The sequence below is a fragment of the Limanda limanda genome, chromosome 19 (assembly GCF_963576545.1).
Source record: "Limanda limanda chromosome 19, fLimLim1.1, whole genome shotgun sequence".
NCBI classification, from domain to species: Eukaryota; Metazoa; Chordata; class Actinopteri; order Pleuronectiformes; family Pleuronectidae; genus Limanda; species Limanda limanda.
In genome coordinates, this window is record NC_083654.1 from 9,228,915 (window position 1) to 9,252,039 (window position 23,125).

General features: G+C 43.7%; 1 protein-coding gene across 1 annotated transcript in view; it reads right to left on the reverse strand.

Annotated features, from left to right (window-relative positions):
* Positions 1 to 301: 301 nt before the first annotated feature.
* The window catches only part of rims3 (regulating synaptic membrane exocytosis 3), a 28,495-nt gene continuing 5,671 nt past the window's right edge, over positions 302 to 23,125 (reverse strand). The window contains exons 2-6 of the mRNA XM_061093159.1: positions 2,323 to 2,464; positions 2,123 to 2,235; positions 1,039 to 1,140; positions 775 to 914; positions 302 to 514 (exon numbers count right to left, since the gene is read on the reverse strand). Coding sequence (XP_060949142.1) covers positions 302 to 514; positions 775 to 914; positions 1,039 to 1,140; positions 2,123 to 2,235; positions 2,323 to 2,464 — 710 coding nt within the window. The remainder of the gene's footprint in view (positions 515 to 774; positions 915 to 1,038; positions 1,141 to 2,122; positions 2,236 to 2,322; positions 2,465 to 23,125) is intronic.

A 23,125-nucleotide genomic window follows, 5' to 3' on the forward strand; every position in this document is an offset into this window, starting at 1 on the left:
AAATGTTGAAATGTCATGGGTGAAAAAATGCTACATGTTTCTGGTAAATTAGTTTAGTTCAACTAAGATCATCTAAAAATACTGATAATGTGGAGAATATGGCAAAAAGTGGAATGACAACGTGTGAGTGTGTGTGTTTGTGTCGATGAGATCAGTTATTATGTGCAGATGGGTATATATGTGTATGCCTACCTGTCTTGCACTTCAAATACAGTAGTTGTGTGTGTACAGTACGTGTGGCCGTGTCTGCATGACTCTGCCTGTGCCCGTGCATGTTGGGAGGGTTATTATACTGGGGTGTCTAGGTGCATGAGGGGCTGGTGGCGCTCTCCAGGGAGGACTGGGAGAGGCGTCTGGTGAGGGGTCCGATGCTGGGGTCTGCCAAGGAGGAGGTAGGGAAAAGCTTGTACCAGCCACTGACTGTGGCAGACAGGTCCAAGTCCTCCAGGAGGATCTGGGCCATTCCCATGAAGCACTTGTGGTCCATACGCCCGTAATCCCCCCAGACTATTACCTACGGAGAAGAGGAAGCATGAGGACATACAGTATATACATACATTTAAGGATGTACAATGCAATTCAGCACAGCTCAGGGTCAACTTGTTTCTTTATTCAACTTGTACAAGACAAATTGAACAAGGAAATCAAAAGACGGAAACAGAGACAGGTCGCCTTCGAAGAAAAGGTTCTGGTTGTGAGGTACATACAATCATTTGCATATGTACACGGAAGACAATGAAATTAAGCAATAACGAAAGGCAGGATGTCACTTACCTGTAGGACCTTGCCCTGAGGACTCTCATCAAACAACAGAGCCTGCTGGTAGGTGGGGTCCAGATTCTTCTTCACTACTTTGGTTTTCTTCTTGGCTAAGCACACTCCATTCTCCAGGACATACACCTTTACATATGTCGCTGCAGAAACAACACACACACACACACACACACACACACACACAAATTAAAAATAGTAGAGTGAAGCTTGTGCATGGATGTCAAAGTCAGTGGAGTTTGTGAACAATGTCTGAACAAGGAGTACTTGGGATGTTCTTGGAGCCGGGTTTAGGGATCAACCCTCTGGCCTGGTTGACCTCCACCTCCAGCTGCCCTCCTCTGTCCACCATGCCTACATGGACATCCCCTGTGGAGGGAAAACACACATTCTCTAAAAAACTGATCACAAGCTTGTAATAAAAGAAGAAAACCTTTTTTTGTAACAAGCTTGGCTGCAGTTGTTTGCATATTCCAGCAGAGGGCGCCACAAAGCTGGAAATCTGCCTTTATGAGTAAGATTGGTGGAGCAACACTTCTCTCTTCTGTCGTTTCTTATCAAGCAATGACCTTTGCATTACAGATTTATATCTCAAGCAAGAATAACTCCGCGCTGACTGAATACACTAGTGTTTTGGAATACAGATCTACATATTAAAAATGTAACTCATCTTTCAATCTAAGAATATTCACATGCTCTTGTATTACAGATTTATTCATTGATTGTGGACTGATATGCTGCTATATCCGTGCTTTAATAAATGTAAACAAAACAAATGCATTAAATGCAAGAGAAAAAATTAAAATTTCTATCACATTAATCGCATCGTTTTGAATCATTCAAACACTACAAGACCAAAATGACACTGTTGCCAATCTCCTCCCCTACGGCATTTTTTCGGAACAGAATTAGCCTCCATGTACGTTGAAAAAACAAAACATAACAAAACAATTTTGCTGTGGATTCCAGACAGACGTTATGTCACATATGATATTAGCTTAAAATCTAACTTGCTAAGATGCTATTCGTTTGACGTTATAGCTAAACTTGTTCAGCTAGTTCACCACTGTGAATTTCAATGTTGTATATGTATCAATAGATATATTGATACCAACATAAACAATGTGCTTTAACCCACAACCTTTAAGCAACCAATATTACTATTGTGTGTCGAAAACCGTCAAATTTTGCCATTATCCATCTGCAGAAAAAATGCATTTCTTTGTTGAACACCAGGGGAAGGAGTCCATATACGAGATGAGATAACAGACACGAAACAAAACTGTGTAGAAACCAGGCATGACTGACGAGGACAGATTAGTGCTGTTGGTCTCCATCATTCTTGGCTTACCCATGGGGGGTGTAGCTAGTGTTTGCCGGCCTACGATCTGAGCAGGGCCGAGTCCATCCAGGAAGTCACTGAACTGACTCTCGGGCCCCAGGCGCGTGGTAGGGAAGACAAACCTGAAGGAGTCAGAGCAGAATGATGTTAATGTGAGATGGATGGATACCGAGCATGGGTGGATGGAAGAACTGCGGTCAGATACTCACGTTCCGTCAGAGCTGTTGGAGTTGGTGCTGCCGTCGGTTGAGTCCTTGCTGCCCTGTCGTGTCACTCGGTTCCTAATCTCCACGGCGATGCCGGTCTCCGTGCTCCGTCGGATTGTGCTACGGAGCTTCTTTGTCCCACCTTCTGAAAGCAACAAAAAAAACACGAGTAGGTCACAGGTCCATTATGTGACTTTACTTCAGAAGGTTAATCCACTAAGCATCATAATCAAAGGAAGTCATGGAGCTGCCTGATAAGGAACTCAGGTGTTAAACAGGACCTGTGCCAGAAGGATAAGGTTTTTACAAAGACCAGCTGTGTTGTGAAAAGATCTGAACCTCTTCAGATATTCTCCCATTATGCAGTTATTCATATTTTAGTAAATATTTCCTAAGCCAAAATGTATCAATGTTCTCAGTCAGTTCCCAAAAAGCTTCTTTAGTTTTTAAGTTTGTAAGGAATGTATGACATTTACAGTAGTTGGATGTTTTCGGAACACATAAACAAGTAACACTCATTGAATTTCTACATTGCAGACGGAGGCAATAAGAAATGCCAATCAATCTGCTAATGTGAATCAACACTTTTTATCAAGTTATATGCCCTAACATTTTATGTAGCTGAGTTGAATACTGCACAAATACAGTAGAAAGAATATCAAAAGTTATTTCCACACAGTATCAAAGTTAGTTTGATTCAAGAGAGATCCAATATGGACTCAGTTGAATAGGTAAGTTGAAGAAATCAAGGTTAGAAGAAATATAAAAGACATTGATGTGTATCTGTTTTTTTTCTAAATATGAGGAACTCAACATGTGTCTAACTGTGAAAGTTCAAAGATTTTTAAACAATATGGAAATAAACAAAAACCAAACTAACATGTGAAAAATGTTTATGTTTGATATTGAGATTTTTTGTTGTTGTTTATAATGAGTCACCTAAGCTACAGAACTTAAAGGCTTGCCAATGAATTCTGTGTATAAAGGGTTTGCATTAAAAGTATATATATATAGGCTTTATTTGATTTCTGTTACCTTATTGCTTTATTGCTCTATCGTCACATTTCTAGAGGAAATTGTTCATGTGTATCGAAGTAAACAGAATGAATAAATGATTTAACTATCCAGGATGTTTTCTTTTTTTTTCTTTTTTAAATCTTATTCACTTACTAAGAACTTAATTCACTTCATATTCTAAGTTGACTTGGCTCTGAGACAGATAATTTCATTACTGGTAATGATGTTGGCAACATAATCAAGACAAATAAAAGTTGAAGTAGACAGGGGCTAGAAATTCAAGTTTTAGAGCACCTGTCTCTCCCTTGTTTGTTTTGAAGCAAGCTCACTCAGGCGAGGAGACAATTGTACCTAATATCCACAGGGATGTTCCTGCACTTTTACAAAATATCTCCAATTCGCAGGTTTAACCGCATCACATTTTAAACATAGAAAGCCGATTTAATGATGGATGCTGTGAGAAGGGGGCCAACATGCTATCGGGCAGACCTTTGAGTCTGACTTGAGAAGCACAAACCTACACAAGTGGGCAGTTTGAGGATCCCTGCGAGCGTCTGGGAAGAAAGACAGTGTGGAGGCTGAGCCCGGATGAGGGAGACGGGGGAGGTATTTAGGCTTTACATCTCTGCTGACACCAGGAGAACAGAGCAAGCTGCAGAGCCGCTAACCCCGGAAACAGCTTTCAGGGCATCATCCCCGCGAATGACACGCTGTATGTCGCTGTATGTCGGCATGCTGAGTTCAGAGTCGAGGGTGATTTTGGGTTCAGGATGTGACACGTCAGGCCGTGCACTCACACAGTTTTTAGCAGTCACCCCTTCCATCATCCTATCTATCTATGTCTATCATCAACATCTCTGCCTCCCTCTCAGTGTTTTGTGAACATTACTCAGTTGTGTTGTGGTGCAAATTGGAATTGTGTCGGGCCAATGTCTCATCACAGCATTTCAGGGCACTTCATACACAACTGGCTTTCTATAGATTATCCCAAACTTGATTCTTCTTCTTCTTATGTCAAATGTAAATTTCAATGCACATATTTTGTAATTTCCAAGGACAGCTAAAGGATAAAGTTAAGAGTTAAGAGAAAATGGGGAAAAAGGGGGAAATTAATTTGAATTTACTTAAAAACTTTAAAGGCTGGAAACAAGTGGGAGAAGGGAAGAAGGAAATTCCCCCTAAAATAGGCAGTTAAATAAATCAATTTCTCTTAACAATAAAACTTCAAATTCCCAAAGCTATTGTTCACATCAATGTGTAGAGACACATGTGTAGGGACCCATGTGGACGCACGCACGCACGCACGCACGCACACGGAAACACACACAAACACACACACAAACACACATGTTGACACTAGACGTTCACACCTCCATGCAACATTTATACTTTCTACACACAGTGTCTGCACACAACCAGTCTGGGCCACAGGGTCACACATCAGTCACAGGGGAGCATGAGAAACATTTGCACAGTTGTGTCAGTGTAGCTTGCTTTTTAAAAAAACGCTACTAAGTCCGAGACTCATTTGTGGGACTTCCCTTTGACTGGGGCTTTCTGGGCCGGCAAGTTTTAAATTTTTTTAAATCCTGCAGCAGGGATTCAAATTCTTAAACCTTTCCAGTTCGCTGAACTTGTAAATGTTTGTAAATCACAGATTAGAAAAGCCATAACAAGAGGAACAACATCTCTGTTTTAGTGCTGCATCTGCGCAGCTCATTACAGCTGCAGTTTCTGTAGAAACTTGTGTATCTCTCCTCGATCAGAGCATTCAAGTCACCGGAGGAGACTTTTAACAAGCACGCACGCACGCACTCACACGCACACACACACAAACAGACACACACAAACACACACACAGGTACAGCCGTCCCACTTCATTAGCCCGAGCAACTCCAAGCTCATTAAGCATCCTCACTGTTCCCCATCTTATTGCCATGACAACTGCAGACATCCCGCATCATCACCATCTCTATGGAGATAAAGGGATAGCAAACAAAGCCACTTGATGATACTTTCAGGTAGCAGGGGTGAGAAGAGGAGGTTTAACAAGAGGGACAGAGGCCTCTGAAAGAGAGATGACAAGCAGGGGTAAGTGTTGATGAGAGACAAGTGGAGAGGAGGATGAGAATGATGGGGTCCCATGGGCGCTGGAGTCGAGGAGCGGGTTGCTGCCTTCTGCTGCTCTCTATTTATAATCCTGCAGTCAAGTATATTTCCAACAGTGTGTGTGTGTGTGTGTGTGTCTTTGCAGCATCACACCCAGACAAACTCCAAGGAAGCACTCCTGCTGCCATGACAACCCCCCGCCCTCTGATATGGACCCAGACAATGCCACCTGAGACAACTGGCGCCATGGCGACAAGCTCATCCCCCCATCACTTTTTTTTATTTTTTATTAATTTATCATGGTAGCATTTCACAGAAACTCATGATCTTCAGAGTAACATCAAGACAACAGAAAAACAAGAACACAAACTTGGTCCTTGCTCTTATACAAGCCTGCCATTGATGAATATAGTGTTTGAAAAAGTTATTTCAAAATAATAAGGCTATAACAGAGTTTACACACACACACACACACACACACACACACACACACACACACACACACACACACACAAACAAATGGCACACCTCCACCATAAACCAATCTTCCAGCCATCAAGCAGCTATTAATTTCACTTGTTGCTCATTTGCCGCCCCTCCCCTCTCATCACAACAGTCCCCACCCACCCCTCTCCCCGCGGCGCGTGGCAGCGATCTCTCCCTTCCTATTTAATCCCCTCCTCCTCGCCTGCGCCCCCTCCCCTCACTCGTTTCCATGGCAATGCCGTCTGCATTGCACCAAGAGCCCCGCTCATAAGCCTTTCCCCTCTCTCTTTCTCTCCATGTGTGCGTCTGTCTTCGCTCTCATTGTCCTCTCCACGAGTCTCACTTCTTAATCAGCCAACTCTCCTCTCCTTTATTGCTGCTCTCCATCTCCAGGTCTTTCACTTTGCTTGTCATCTTTTTTTCCATCTTCGATTCCCTCCTCCTCTTCTTCCTATACATACACTCCCAATGCACTGATTTCTTTTCTTGTGCCTCAACAAATCAACCTCCCTCTCATTCCATCCACTGATAGTTGGCCTGTGTCCATCTTTATCACACACCTCCTATCTATCTCTTCTCCTGGTCCATCACATCTAAATTATTCAGTGGATTTTCTCCTCTTCCTCTGCTGAAATAACTTTGTTATATACTGTTAACCTAAAACACACACACACAGACCATGGGAGAAGTAATTAGAGGTAGCCTGACATACTGTATGAACCGTTTGAGCAGCTAAAATAGCAGCATTACATAAGCTGTTGTTGTTCACTGTGCTACAGGAGAAGGGTTCTTCTTATAGCATCTCTTGTTGGCTTCACTGTGATAAGTAATACTTTGTCCCTGAAGACGCACTCCTGAAACTCGCTTGAAAAAAATAAAATAGTACAGCCCCTGGGAGCAATCCACACACTCAAAACTTTCTTTAGAAAAATAACCAAGATGTTCATCGGAGATACTTATGCAAACCACATGTTTGATAATCATGTCGGCGCAGGACCCAGCAACACGGAGGAAGATTAGGATGCGAGACAGAGAGCGAAGTGGTGGGGATGGAAAGAATTAATAGCTTCAGCTGAGAGAATTAATAGCAGAGAGGGAAATATAGAAAGGTAGGATTACCAAAAACGCCAGCAACGCAGAAAAGAGCCACACACTGTGACTACACGCACACATGGACATGAAATATAGCTTCTGTGTATGTGTGTGCTCAGTAGATCATTAAAGCCGCTCTGACATTTGGAGAGAACTCTGATGAAGCCTTTCTCATTATATGCGGTTATACAGAATGCTGTTTTTAGACTCCCCGGACATGCCTATTGGATGCACCGGTGACGGCAAACGATCCGCCATGCATAGCAACAGTAACCAAGCATGGGTGTCGGAGATGAAAGATCTGTTGTGGTATCTTCACAGCTGGACCCCTGCTAAATTTTGACAAAAGGAGGAATCAAGGTAGAAGCTTAACTGAGACAAGGGATTAAGTATGTGAATCTGTGATTCAGAACAACAACCATGCATCATACAGTTATGTAACTTACAGCGAGTGATTCAGTGGTTAATATAGACTACATACATGAATACACACATAGACATGCATGTAACCTTAAAAAGACTTGCTAGGATTTTCATTTCAATGCATAAAGTACAAAGTAATACAAATTCAGCCAGAAGAATAAAAAGGCCTTGAACAATTCTCAGTTATTATTATGAGTGAAGGTATTCTACTTGGTTATTATATATATTTTGGTTATTTCAAACCTGCTCTCTTTTCAAAAAGTTCTGCAATTGTTGAAATTTCTTCTTAAAGTCCTCTGGTTATCTCGCTTAAACTCTTTGCTAATTGTACAGTGTTAATAAGCCTGAGAGGTGCTGGTAATACTGGCTGTACAGACTCCAGTCTTCAGGCAGAGCTATTCTGATACTGGTCAGAGTGCATAGTTTCTTAAATGTCAAGCAGTCTGAGATCAACAGTAAGAGAAGAACTATTTATAATAATAAAACTAAGTTTTAGTGATTTATGGGTAGAGCACAAAACCTTCAGTTTAAAGATAACAAACATTCTGTGCATGTGTGTGTGTGTGTGTGTGTGTGTGTGTGTGTGTGTGTGTGTGTTTGCTTCCTATAACAATTTTCACCAGAATTCAACAATTTATGAGACTCTGTCAGCAGTCCACTTTTCAAACAGAGCATGAAAAAGCTAAGAAATGTGGTGGAAAGTTAAATGTAGCCGGGGATGTTACTGTCTCTAATTAGAATGTATGGGAATACAACAACACTAATCTGTGTGTGTGTGTGTGGGCTCCAGGTATTACTGATATTGTGGGGACCTTCCTTATAGGGACCAAAAATGAACTATAACGTAAATCATTACCTTTTAAGGTGAAGACAACAAAGTTGGACTGAGGTTAAGTTAAGTTTAAGTTTAGAGTAAGGGTAAGGCAAGTATTAGTTATGGTTGAGGTTAATGTTAGTAACCAGAAGTCAATGAGACACAACTAAATGGCAAATGGTATATGGACTATATTTATATAGCGGTTCTCCACTGTGGCCAACCTGTCAAAGCACTTTACACAAGAAGCCACATCCATTTAACTATGAGGGTTTAAGGTTGGAGCAAGGGGCTAGATAATGCATCATGTGTCCAAACAAAGATAGAATGACATATGTATGTATCAGTGTGTGCAAAGATCCCATGAACAGCTCCGTTATGAGGCAGGGAGTGGTCAGTTTGAAGCAATTAGCTTTTCCCAGTATGAGGCTGCATAGGAAATGATTTCTCTGCATCCATAAGCTTCGGGTATGGCAGGATGTCTGTCAGGGAGTTAATATGCCACACGGGTTCTGTCTAATGACAATTAATTACAATGAGGAAAAGAGTAATCTAATTACGATGTAATTTCCTCTCGATTGCTCAACTCTGCGGCTGATGGCCAAATGATGCGAGATGGCCCAACGACACACAGGGAACCGGCAGATGAGAGGAGCAGAGGACATTAGTTGGCTCGGAACTAACAAATCTTTATAATTTCCCTAAACTGTAAACTGCATTAAGGGTGAACATCATTTTCCACTGACAGAACCAGTGAGATGACAAGAACAGAACAATAACTGGTAATTTTTTTTAATGTTATCTTCACAAGATCTCTTGTCATGAATTAAGTCTCAACACCGAAACTGCCGGTGGGATGAGATATTTCTATTTCCTTCTGATCTCATTTAACAGTTAATATAATAAGTTCAACAATTCAAATTTGTGATAAGGAAATTACGCCCCTTGTCAAGTAAAATCCCCGGACAAGTAGACTTACACTGACCAGAAAGGAAATTATCTTAAGATGTGTGCCCTCTGATTTGAAATAGTGTTAGTGGTAATATCAACACTGAACCAAATGTAAACTAAAAGCTCATTTACACTCAACTTTAGCTAGGTATACGAAAAATGGACGGAGTTTTCCGTCTTGATTCTGCATTTATTTCCTCCATATTTGTGCATGGCTTCTGAAAGTTTACGGATACGGAGTTGCGGGAGGGCTCAGTGTAGCTAAAGTCTCAGGCAAGACAAACATTACATCTACATTTGATTTAGCGGACGCTTTTATCCAAAGCGACTTACAAGTGCATTCAACCATGAGGCTTAAAAAAAAAAAAACTACAAAGTGCTACATTTAAGTGCAACTAAATATATATATTTTTGCTTTTTGTTTTTTATCCAAGGTGCAGTTGGAGGAGATTTGGCTAGGGTGTAAGGTTTGACCATGTCCTGGATGTAGACTGGACCGGATCAGTTCACAGAAGGGTACTTAAGTATCAGGCTTGTGTAAATTCTGTGTAAGTGTGTGTTTACAGCACTCTTTGTTGAGAGTAGTGGCAATGACACCTTAATAGCAGGTCTATACAGACATTTATATACATACACAACACTGTGACTCACCTCACACACTTCTGAGCTCAATGACACGCTGCAATTTACTGCCTGTTTAACTCGTGCTGAGGCGCCGACAAGTGCTCTTACTCGTTTTCAAGCATGAGCACATATTCTGGTAATTTAATGGAGCAGGTCGACAGCATATGAGATATATTACACCACTGCTGGTGAAAACTCTGATGTGCTGCATGCTACAAAAGCTCAGATATAGTTTTTCCTAACTCTTGTTGAGGGTTAAGGACAGAGGATGTCCCAGCTTGTTAAGCCCTCTGAGACAAATTGTGAATTGCTCAACAATTGCTCATATGGGCTATACAAATAACATTTGATTGATCGATTGATTTGATTGATTAGGGCAGTGCTTAACACTCAGAAAAGTTCATATCTGGATATTAGGCCTTTGTTCTACATGATGTACAAACATACTTTCCAAAAAACAGGCACAAAGAAAGAGTGATTCACAGTTGAATGGTTCACCAGTCCGTCTTGCTAAGAATAGAGCAGCGAGCATGGAGAAGTCAGTGGGCGAGATTGAGAAAACATGATAGACGCTCTGAGTGAAAGTGAGAGTAAAAGAAATGGAGATGAAGGGAGGGGAAGACGCAGAGGGGAAATTAAGATGTCAGTGAGCTGGGGACACACACAAAGAGGCCGCTGAGGGAGTGTGGCTAGGGGAGAGATAAGACACAGAGAGGAGGAGAAAGTGATCGCAGATTGGCTTAGCTGGTGTTCGGTGGCCTCTAAAAGCACCAAGGAGGGAAGGCTTTTCGACACATGAGTATTGTTTCAGTTTATATGTGTCAGGAGAGTCAGTGACTCAAGAAGAAAATGGGGTCGGTGGAGCAGGAGGTGAGTCGGGGGAGACAACAGAGCAGCATTCTCACCTGTAATAGCAAAAGACACAAGGAGGATTTCCTGTGTAGTCATAGGGAATATAGCTTGCATGTGTAATCATCCTGCCAGGTAGGTATTATTATGAAAGGCCACTTTAACTGTTAACATACTTCTGATGCTTTTTATCCACTGCTGCTCATTTTGTCCACAAGCTTTTTTTCCATGAGCTGTCTCGATGTGCAAGATTTTCTCTCCGGGACGTTGAGTTTTCCCTCGAAGGATCCGATCACCGTAAGCTTTCCAAAACACCGCTGCCAAAATTCCTAAAGTGTGTTTCCTAGCTGTGACTCAGAAACGCTGCAAGAAGTAGGGCACCAGTGAGTCACCTCGAAAACACCCCGAGCACTAAAATGCCAGGTCTGCTCTGAGGTCCACTTTCACACAGTCTGAAATGCATAAAGAGGCAGTGGACGGGAACATTGTTGTTGATTTTCTCACTACGGGTATAAAGCATGATATGCCATGGCCTTAATTATGAACCTGCCGTCCAGTAAGAGGCTGGAATTTCCGGCATACAAACAAATTCTTAAAAATAAGGGGGGACATCTGCACACACAGTTTGAAAATTGTGGGCTTATCTGGAGAATTGGGTTTGTGTTGGTGCGGTGGCCTGTGTCTGGAGCTGATGAGGTAGCAATTTGTACGTATTGTGAGACAGAAACAGACACTCAGAAAATGTTATCCGTAGCTGTATCTGCCCCCTGCATCACATTAGCCTGTCCTGCAGAGCTCTCTCCATGCGGGAGACAATGTCCGAGGATTCAGGAAACAAAAAGGACTCTTTTTGGTTTGTACTGTACACTGTTTATCAGGCAAACTGATTAAAGAGGCTAAACATTGGCCTGTCTGCAGCCAAAGATACACAAAATCAACATTGCTCTTTGGTATCCGTAGTCATACTGATAGTAGCTTCACTGAAATATACTCTACTAAACAAGAAAATAACTGAAATACCAGAATATGGAAGTGATGGAATGTATTTACACTGTGCTTTACCAGTATTACCGACCACTCAAAAGTCCCATTCACACATTTATACAGTCCTTCTTTCATTCCCCGTCACCACAGCTCATTCAGGGTTCACATTGCCAAGAGACGCTGTGAAAAGCAGATTGTAGGTGCCGGGATAGAACTTCTGCTAAGCGGACGACACTCTCTACGGCTAAAAACAAGGTGTAAATGACCTTGTCTCAAGTTGAATATGAATGTCGGAGCTTCCGGACACTTGGATGACACCACATGAGCAGTATGGAGGCATTTTCTGTTTTTTCCGTTTTATAACGTCTGAAGTCACTATTTACCTAGTTTACGTTAGTGAATTTTCATTTTTAAGTGAACTATCCCTTTATCAGTCTGATCAAGGACAGGACAGAAACTAAAATCCTCATTTTCACTCACTCATCTACACTGTTAATGTTGACTGTTTATCAGTCTGACTTAACAACTATCTCAGAGACATGATTTGGTATAAGACAGTCTGTTAACCATGAAAACCCTCCCATGACCTGCAAGTAGCACTTATGTAAAAGATTACGAGAGCAACGTGTCCCAATGCAGTTAATATTGCAGCCATCATGTTCATAACTGTCAACATTACACATCATGAAATCAAAGTAAAGACTGGAATATAAATTATAAGCACAGATATACATGGTTATTCTAAGATGGTGCAAATTTGCTCTACACAGAGAAAAAAAAATCAAATATTTTCAGAATTTGGTCATATTGGCACAACAACAGAATAAAACCAAATTCATAGCACAGTATTGGAGTGGTAAAAGCTTTTTATAGCAAATGAATCTGCAACCTGGGTGCTTTTATTGAAAGAAAAACTGAGTCAGAGGGATGGAAAATGGGTTTCTCTAAAATAACTCACAACACTGAGAGCCCCCTTCACGTATCTGCACTCCAGGGCAGGAGCTCGAGTTACTGTCGGCCAATGCAGAATAATTTGTCTGACAATAGTAGAGCAGAAAGATGTGGCTGCTATCGATCTCAGAACAAAGCTGGAATCAATTTCATAAGCAAACTAGCCGTCTTCTTTGTGTCAGGCATTCTTCTCTCTCCGGATCTGTTTCTTCTCTCGAGTCTCTGGTGTGCTTCCAGCGGTATCTACACAGAACTGCGGCAGCACCACAGACATAAACAGGCAGAAGGAAGATTTAAATAAAGAGTGTGTCGAGGAATTGAAAACACGAGGTGGCGAAAAGAAGAGGACGGGTGTTGAGTGGGTTAAGGGAGCTAAATAGAGCAGAACAGAGTGAAGTGATTGAGTGTGAATGTGCACCAGCCAAACACACTCAAAGAGTATATCCTATATATATATATACCGCCTCTATACACATTTATGGGGGGGGGGGGGGGGGGGCTTTTTACTGGAACGCTCACGAAAATCACATACAAAAAAACAAAACAGACAACGCCTGGTCCCCTTTAATCCAACTCTCCTGGTGCACTGCATTTCATCAGAGCCGTCCCTCCGTGCACACTGACAGTGTCACCGGGAGCTGCTCTGTTATGGCTCCATCTTCACTGTCATGGATAAACCTGCTCAGGAGATAAGACCATGTTCAGCCGTGGAGTGACTCACCCATTAAACCTCTGGGAAACCGCTTGCCCGTGCGTGCGTGTGTGTGTGTGCTTTCTCCTCACCGATACTAATAATAGCAGGTAATAAATAGAACACAGACAAAGCCAAAATGGCATGCCCAACACTCGCCTGTTACAAAAACAAGAATAATGAGACAATGGCAGTGGGCGTCAGGGCTATGAATGGAACAGCACAAGGGAAAGTCAGATGAATTATGGAAGAAAATCATATATTGGGTCTATAGGAATGAATGGAAATAGCCTTTATCAAAGAGAAGGGTCTAAAAATGGAAGAACACCTTATATAACAACCAGTTTTGTTAAAGTGCTGCACATCGACACCGAGGGAAATAACTTATAAATCCTTATTTTCTAAGGTTTGTGGTCGTCATTATATACATTATCAGAGGTACAGATGTCACAATATGTGATACAAAATAGGTCATCTTAAATAAATCTTAAAGTTATGAGTTCATAAATTTACAAATTTTTTGGGAAAGACCAGCGGCCATAATTAAATGGCATTAATACTCTCCGAGGTATCAGCTGTTGTCTGAAAATGTTGACAAGTCATGTCCTTGTCCTATTTAAGATAAAGAATCCATCACTCACATTTACTTAAAATTCAAAATGTGCGGCAAATCAAGTCCAGACATTGTTGTCATATATGAAATGTCAGAGTTGACATTTCATATATGAAGTACGCAGCGGGAGATTGTCTAAGTCAGACATGTTCAGAACCACAAGAAAATCTCCTGAGCTTTCAGGTTATAGTTGGGAAGAGCATACAAAAGACAGGACATGAAATCAAGCGTTCTCGTTTACAGCACATCGATATTGTGTTTATCACCCTAAGCCTCATTGTCTTTCCAAGCTGTCATCTTCACCTGCGTCTTCTAAACGTATGGCACCTCTTTTTATCCTGCATATATATCTATTCACATACTGCCCCTCTGGGAAATATCAGGAAAATGTCCCGAAGTTCAGAGCACGTCTGAAAGCAGCTTAAGTGAAGTAAGGCTCACTGTAGCTTTTATTAAACAACACACAAAGATAATTGAGTAAGCACTAGTTTGTCTTCGTTCCATCTTTGTCACAAATATCATGAATCCTGGGGTGTTCATCGCACCAAGCTGTGAGCTAATTGACCCTAATGATGATTCATGTAAAAAAACAAGAGCACTGGACAGAAACCAAGTTATGAGCCTCGTGAGGAACCTTAGATGAGAAAGGTGTTCATGTGGGGAGAGATTTTTAAGGTGGGAAATTTTGTTATTTTGATCACAACAAACTATTCTTGCTTAGACACGTCAACAAAAACATGACCTCGCTTGCACAAAAGCTCACCGGGACAGATTCTACTAATAGTTGTAAATTGACAAGATCCAATTCATAAAGGGGAGCATGGCTAGAACAGAGTCCCGACACAATAACAACACCATAAACACATTACCTCCAAATAGCGCTTTAATGCAGAGATGGAGACGTGTCCTCTCCCCATCTCCACTCACTTTATCTTTCACTCTCCATCAGTCACCTCAGTGCTCATTCACTTTCTATTACCCTCCAATCATTCATATTTGTCCTTGCCCTTAAATTTCATAATTACGGGTAGAAAAAGACTTGAATTTAAAAATTAAAGGCTATTTTAGGTTTTTCTATCCGTCCAGCCATTCATTATCTATTCCAATTATCCTTTAAAGGTCGTGGGGGGATTGGCTCCAATCCAAGCTGCCATTGGGATTATTATCTTAAAAGAAGTCAACAAGATCCAATCATTGTTAATCAATACATTGATGATCAATTTGTTGTGGTTTTTTATTTCCATTCCTTTATCCTCCTGTTGCATCCAAATTACCCCCCCTCGCTCACACATTCCCTAGTCTCTGGGGACCAATCCAACCTTTGCTGGTCATTAGGTCACCAGCCGAGTGAAGAACGGGAGCCGGCACCTGAGCTGACCCCTCCCCATCAGCCAATCAATGCATGTGTCACTCGGAACAAGGAGGCCTGATGGCCGACCAGATTGGGCCATTAAGAAGGGAACATGGAGAGGACTCTAATCGAACCTGACCGAGCGGGAGGAATGTTTTCCCATCACTCTGCTCGTCTTTCTGTGTGCGACCTACTCTCAGTGTGTAAGCGTGGGTCACCTGTGTACATATGTGCACCTATTTGTTTGCCTCTAGCTGGTGTGCTAGAGGCAAAGTGGGTGTCCTCATTTTGTTTTGTATTTTGTTTGTCTCCAGGAACCGAGGAACAAAACATAACTTGTATAACGGCCAATCGCTAGATATCTAGATGCTGGATGGATTTTTGTTAGGCCCGAACGATATGGATTTTAGAGCCTATACGATACCAATATTAAGTGGTAATATGTTTCAAAAACAATATATCAGCAGATATATTGTATCGGAGAATATATTCTAATTGAAAATATTTTACTACCCAATATATATTTTTTATATATAAATATATACCTACATATATATATTTAATCATAAACTTTATTTAAAACTACAGAATGGCCCTCAGTAGAGCCCAACAGTTCCCTTATAAAACCACATCTACATTCACTAGATTCAGTTTTTTATTTGAATCTGCTCTAAACTGCACAATCATGATCTAAGTCCCTTAAACATATCCAATTATTTTCATCAAGATCAATAATTTATTCTCTGATAAATCAACAGACATGTAAAAAAAAAACACCCTCACAATGTTAAAGTGAAAAAAGATTTCGGGATCTACAGTGAATCAGATCCACACGTATTTCTTTTCTGAGCCATACTGCATCTTTCCAACAAGCGGGTAATCTGTCCAGTAGTTTTTGCGCGATCCTGCAGATCAACGCAGATGAAAACATGACCTCCTTGGCAGAGGTAATAACTATATGAACCAAATATATAGCACATAAATACAGAAAAAATGTACTATACTTCTTTTCAAAAAGAGTATATGATGTTTGTGTGAAAGGCTTGTATCACTATCAGCGGTCAACCAATAAATTGGTCAGGCTCTAAATTGTAGGTATAAGAAGTGTGTGCAGTTTAAATCAATTGAGACACTGACTGTGTGGGTCTACCTCACACTCTCTTGTTTAGGGAGGCACTGGTCCAACTTGTTCAGAAACTCATGATATCTGCCAATAATGAGACTTGGAGCAGATTTAATATCTGTAAATCTTCCTCGCTGGTCAGATCCTTGCTGATGCTGCAGTAGCTGTCAACAGTCCTTCAGACTGTTTCAAACTTTGTGATATATGTAAGTAAAAATGCAACATTGTGCATCTGTGCTTTGCAGCAGTAGCTTAACACGTCAAAATGAGCTCAAAGTATTAATGTCACACCGCGGTGAGATCATGTCTTGTTTTGTGTTTTTTGTCACGTCATTTCCGGTTTTATTTTGAAAAGTAACTCTCCTCTCGTTTCAGGTCACTTGCCCTTCCTCATGTGTCACCGGTCTGATCGTCTCCCCTGATTCCTGATTGTGTCCACCTGTTCCCTTTTCCCCCATGTGTTCATATAGTCTGCGTCTCCCTTTGTCTTGTGCCAGTGTGTCGTCCTAAGTCGTCATCCCAGCCCGTGCCAGAGTCATAGTCGTCGTTTTTGCTTAGCCTCGTGCTTATTGATTTACCTCATTGAGTGATTATTCTTTGTAGCCCTTTTTTCAGTGTTAAGTCTTAGTTAGGTTATAGAATGAAGCTTTGATTTTCCTCCTTTTGGAGCGCTTTTGTTTCATTGCTATTTTTGTATTTTCAGTATTAAGAAAGCGTTTTCCTCTTTTTTGAGCGACTTTATTTTTGTACTTTAGTTTCCTCTGTGTGGAGGTGTGAATAAAACATTCTCCGAACACATCCGCTCTGCGTCTGAGTCCTGCCTTTCGCCCGGCCTGACAGTACACACTGGCCAGTATGGACTCAGCAGAGGAACACCCGGTGGCGGCGATCCTGCAAGCCCAGGAATCACGGATATCTCGTCAGGAAGAGTTCCAGGCAGCCATGGCAGCAAGCCTTAACTTCCTATCGGACCAAGTGCAGCGTCTCGTCGATCATTCCGTTCCACCGCCAGATCCACCCACCGTGCCTGTGGTCCCAGCAGCCTCCACTCCAGCTCCGGCGGTGCCCGGCTTCGGACCAGTAATGAGACTGGCATCCCCAGAACGTTTTTCAGGAGAACCGGGTCAGTGTAAACCATTTTTGATTGACTGCTCAATCCATTATGAACACACGCCACATGCCTTTCCCACAGACAGATCTAAGATTGCCTTCATGATCTCCCACCTGACGGGGAGAGCTCGGGCATGGGCCACAGCCGAGTGGGCGCGTGATTCTCCCCTCTGCAGCTCACTGGCAGAGTTTAAGGCAGCTCTCCAGAGAACTTTTGACCCGGTCTCATCCGCCCGTGAAAAAGCCCGGGAGCTGAGTGGAGTGAAGCAAGGCAACAACTCGGTATGTGACTATGCCATCCATTTTCGCACCCTGGCGGCGGAGAGCGGATGGAACTCCACCGCACTTTTTGACATTTTTTTGAAAGGATTAGCTGTTCCCATCCGAGAGCTGTTGGTTCCCCTGGATCTTCCCTCCGACCTGGATTCGCTGATCGCGCTCGCCATCAGAACCGACAACCGGCTACGTGAGCTTCACCCTTCGGCACGGAGCAGACCGGGGGGCACGGGGAGGTTTCCCACAGCCTCCGCCTCGGAGATCCCGTTACCACCAGGATTACGTTCACACTCCCCCACGCCCAGAGGAGAGGAGCCCATGCAACTGGGGCGCGCACGACTCTCAGGGGAGGAACGAAAGCGGCGACAACAGGAAGGTCGCTGTTTTTACTGTGGGGAGACGGGACATCTTGTTGTTGTCTGCCCAGCCAGACGGTCTACCAGGGTGAGTAACTCCAAGACCTCACGTCCCGCTCCCCGGAGCCTCACGAACGTTAAAATAATACACCACGCTGTCACTACAGAAATTAGAGTGCTCATAGACTCTGGGGCTGACGAGAGCTTTATGGACTGGGGGTTAGCCAAGAGACTCGGGCTGAAAACTGAACTTTTAGAGAGACCCATCAAAGCCAAGGATCTTAATGAAAATGACTTGTTTACCATCACTCATGCCACAGAGCCAGTAGAACTTCACCTTCACAACCATCAGGAATCCATGACCTTTTTTTTGTTTAATTCATCTAGTCATGCTTTAATTTTGGGATTTCCATGGCTGCTTCGCCACAATCCTCACATTGATTGGAGATCTGGGGAAATTATGGGCTGGGGAAAAGACTGTGAGAGCCGATGTATTGATGCCAGGGAGGTAACCATGCTTAACATTGTCTCTGCTGATTCCCCTGCAGACCCTGAATATCCCGATGTAAGCTCCGTCCCTTCATGCTATCTTCACCTTAAAGAGGTGTTCAACAAGTCCAAGGCGCAGTCACTCCCTCCACACCGTCCCTACGACTGCGTCATTGACCTCATTCCCGGCTCCACCATCCCCAGGGGACGCATATATTCAATCTCAGGACCAGAAAAAGAGGCCATGAGAGATTACATAGACTCGTCACTGAAGGCAGGGCTAATACGTCCCTCCTCGTCTCCAGCAGGTGCCGGTTTCTTTTTTGTGGGAAAGAAAGATGGTTCATTACGGCCATGCATAGACTACAGCCCATTAAATGACATTACAATTAAAAACCGTTACCCTCTACCCCTCATGTCATCGGTTTTTGATCAAATACAGCAGGCCAAGATATTCACAAAGCTTGATTTACGCAATGCTTATTATTTGGTCAGAATAAAGGAGGGAGATGAATGGAAAACAGGGTTTAATACACCCAGCGGACACTACGAGTATTTGGTCATGCCCTTCGGACTCACTAACGCACCCGCGGTTTTTCAGGCCATGATCAATGACGTCCTTCGGGACTTTTTAGACCAGTTCGTTTACGTCTACATAGATGATATATTGATTTACTCCTCTGATTTGGAATCTCACCAGGCTCACGTGACCCAGGTTCTCCAAAGGCTCCTAGAGCATAAGCTTTTTGTCAAGGCTGAAAAAAGCGAATTTCACGCCAGCACCATCTCGTTCCTGGGCTTTATTGTGGCCCCTGGGAAAGTACAGATGGACCCGGCTAAGATAAGTGCTGTCGCTGATTGGCCCACACCCGATGGCCGCAAGAAACTTCAGCAATTCCTCGGATTTGCTAACTTCTATAGGCGGTTCATCAGGGGCTTCAGCGCTATAGCTGCTCCGCTACATGCATTAACCTCTTCCAAGGTGCGTTTTCTTTGGTCTCCAGAGGCGCAGGCGGCTTTTCAGGAGCTTAAACGCCGCTTCACCACCGCTCCGATCCTCACCATGCCGGACCCACAGCGGCAGTTTGTGGTGGAGGTAGACGCCTCCAACGAGGGGATCGGGGCCATCCTCTCTCAAAGATCGCAGCAGGACGGTAAGATGCACCCATGTGCTTATTTGTCCCGGCGGCTGTCAAAGGCGGAACGAAACTATGATGTCGGAAACAGGGAACTGCTCGCAGTCAAGGTGGCGTTAGAAGAGTGGCGTCATTGGTTAGAGGGGGCCAGCCAGCCGTTTCTAGTGTGGACGGATCACAAGAACTTGGAGTACATACGTCAAGCTAAGCGACTTAATTCTCGCCAGGCCAGGTGGGCGCTGTTTTTTAACCGCTTTTCTTTTTCCCTCTCTTACAGGCCGGGGTCCCGGAACGTCAAGCCGGATATTCTGTCTCGACTCTTTGACCCCGAGCCTGTTGCCAAGGTGCCTGAACCCCTCCTCCCACTGTCCTGTGTGGTTGGAGCTGTAACTTGGCAAATAGAAAAGGTGGTGAAGCTGGCCAACGGTGTAGCCCTGCCACCTAGTGGGTGCCCTGAAAATAAGTTGTATGTTCCGGCCGATCTGCGCTCACAGGTGATCCACTGGGCTCACACCTCGCCGCTTTTCTGTCATCCGGGAGTCAGGCGGACTATGTTCGCCATCTCCCGGAGGTTCTGGTGGCCATCTATGGAGCCGGAGGTCCGGGAGTACGTCGAGGCTTGCTCGGTCTGCGCCCGCAATAAATCCTCCACCGGATCTCGTATGGGACTGCTCCATCCACTTCCCATTCCCTCTCGGCCTTGGTCAGACATCTCCCTGGATTTCGTCACGGGGCTCCCAACCTCTCAAGGTAACACCACGGTCCTGACCGTGGTGGACCGTTTTTCCAAGATGGTTAGATTTATTGCCTTACCTAAACTCCCATCAGCCAGTGAAACAGCAGAAATCATGCTCAACCACATATTTAAAATCCATGGTTTTCCAAGAGACATTGTTTCCGACCGAGGGCCCCAGTTTGCCTCCAGATTCTGGAAGGAGTTCTGTAAGCTCATCGGAGCCAAAGTAAGCCTGACGTCGGGATACCATCCGGAGGCTAACGGCCAGACCGAGCGGCTCAACCAGCAGCTGGAGACCGGCCTCCGGTGTCTTGTGTCACAGAACCCCGCTACATGGAGCAAACACCTGGTCTGGGTGGAGTATGCACACAACACACTCCCCACATCTGCCACAGGATTCACCCCTTTTAAATGTGTGTTTGGCTACGAGCCCCCTCTCTTCGCAGACAATGAGCCGGAGGTTTCAGTTCCCTCTGCCCATGCCTTATTCCGCCGCTGCCGCCGCATCTGGGCAGCCGCAAGGCAGGTGCTCATCAGACAAGGAGATCGGATGAAAAGAGCGGCCGACCGCAGAAGGAGACCGGCGCCGGACTACCAGCCCGGCCAGAGAGTGTGGCTCTCTGCCAAAGACCTGAACCTCAAAGTGCCATCGAAGAAACTAGCACCTCGGTTTGTGGGCCCTTTCCCCATCTCACAAATCATTAGTCCTGCTGCTGTACGCCTTCGCCTGCCCCGATCCCTGCGCGTCCACCCCACCTTCCACGTCAGCCAGGTCAAGCCCGTGAAAGACAGCCCCCTCGTTCCAGCAGTCAAACCCCCTCCGCCTCCTGAAATGGTGGACGGTGGTCCGGTCTATAAAGTCAAGCAGCTGCTGGCTGTACGGAGCCGGGGCCGGGGAAAGCAGTTTTTGGTAGACTGGGAGGGTTATGGTCCTGAAGAGAGACTGTGGGTTCCATCCCGACACATAGTGGACCAAACCCTCATTGAGGACTTCTACCGCAATCACCCGGAGCAACCTGGACCGTCAGGATGTCGGTCCTAGAGGGGGGGGCTCTGTCACACCGCGGTGAGATCATGTCTTGTTTTGTGTTTTTTGTCACGTCATTTCCGGTTTTATTTTGAAAAGTAACTCTCCTCTCGTTTCAGGTCACTTGCCCTTCCTCATGTGTCACCGGTCTGATCGTCTCCCCTGATTCCTGATTGTGTCCACCTGTTCCCTTTTCCCCCATGTGTTCATATAGTCTGCGTCTCCCTTTGTCTTGTGCCAGTGTGTCGTCGTAAGTCGTCATCCCAGCCCGTGCCAGAGTCATAGTCGTCGTTTTTGCTTAGCCTCGTGCTTATTGATTTACCTCATTGAGTGATTATTCTTTGTAGCCCTTTTTTCAGTGTTAAGTCTTAGTTAGGTTATAGAATGAAGCTTTGATTTTCCTCCTTTTGGAGCGCTTTTGTTTCATTGCTATTTTTGTATTTTCAGTATTAAGAAAGCGTTTTCCTCTTTTTTGAGCGACTTTATTTTTGTACTTTAGTTTCCTCTGTGTGGAGGTGTGAATAAAACATTCTCCGAACACATCCGCTCTGCGTCTGAGTCCTGCCTTTCGCCCGGCCTGACAATTAAATGAAGGGAGCAGAACTAATAAATATGAGAGGGTCAGTACCAAGCACGTTCTGCTGTGTTTAATACTCAAGCTCAGTTTTTCAGAAGAAGGTTTGCATTGTGAAAACTATCGGAAACTATTATGGTGGAGGAGCAGAGGATGAAACTGTTCTATAGTGAGGAGAAATGCAGAGTAGATGGAGGAACAAGGAGTGGTGCATGATTCGTCGATTTTGTTCCAGGCGCGATGTGTTCCTCTGACAGCTGAGAACATCTAAATTTAGACACACCCCTCAACTCCCCTTCTTCTTCTCCTCCTCAGTGCCTCCCAGCCTCCTCATCCACCCTTTCCCCTCCATTGTGCTCTCCTCATCACCACAAACACAGAGACATGAAAGCCCCATGGTGAAAATATATCGACAGCTCAGCTCAGCCTGCGTCAGACAAGTATCAGCTGTGCCTGAGTGCGCCAGGCTTTGTGTGTGTGTGTGTGTGTGTGTGTGTGTGTGTGTGTGTGTGTGTGTGTGTGTGTGTGTGTGTGTGTGTGTGTGTGTGTGTGTGTGTGTGTGTGTGTGTGTGTGTGTGTGTGTGTGTGTGTGTGTGTACAACAGCTATCTCAAACTGGTGGATGCCAAAAACAGGTAATGATACAGGATAATTATTAAGGATTTATGAAAGCATATTTATTTTCGGTTTTTGGAATATTCAACTTGGTTCAAATAATTTCAGATTCATTTATTGATTGATTCATATCAGGTCACAGTGCAAAAGCTAAAGAAATTATGTTAAATATAATATAAATCAACAAATGGTTAATATTGATATTTTAAATTGTGTATGATTTTTGGAAGAAAAATAAGTATTTGAAAAATGTATCATTCTGTTCAGTTCTGTTCAATATTGAAATATATCCTACTAATCAGAATAAAACGAAACCCATCTTTCATTACAGTGCTCTTTAGCTAACACTTCTTTAAATACACATTCTACAGTTCCACAACTCAACTTAATCCCTTGGCTCAAAATCCTGG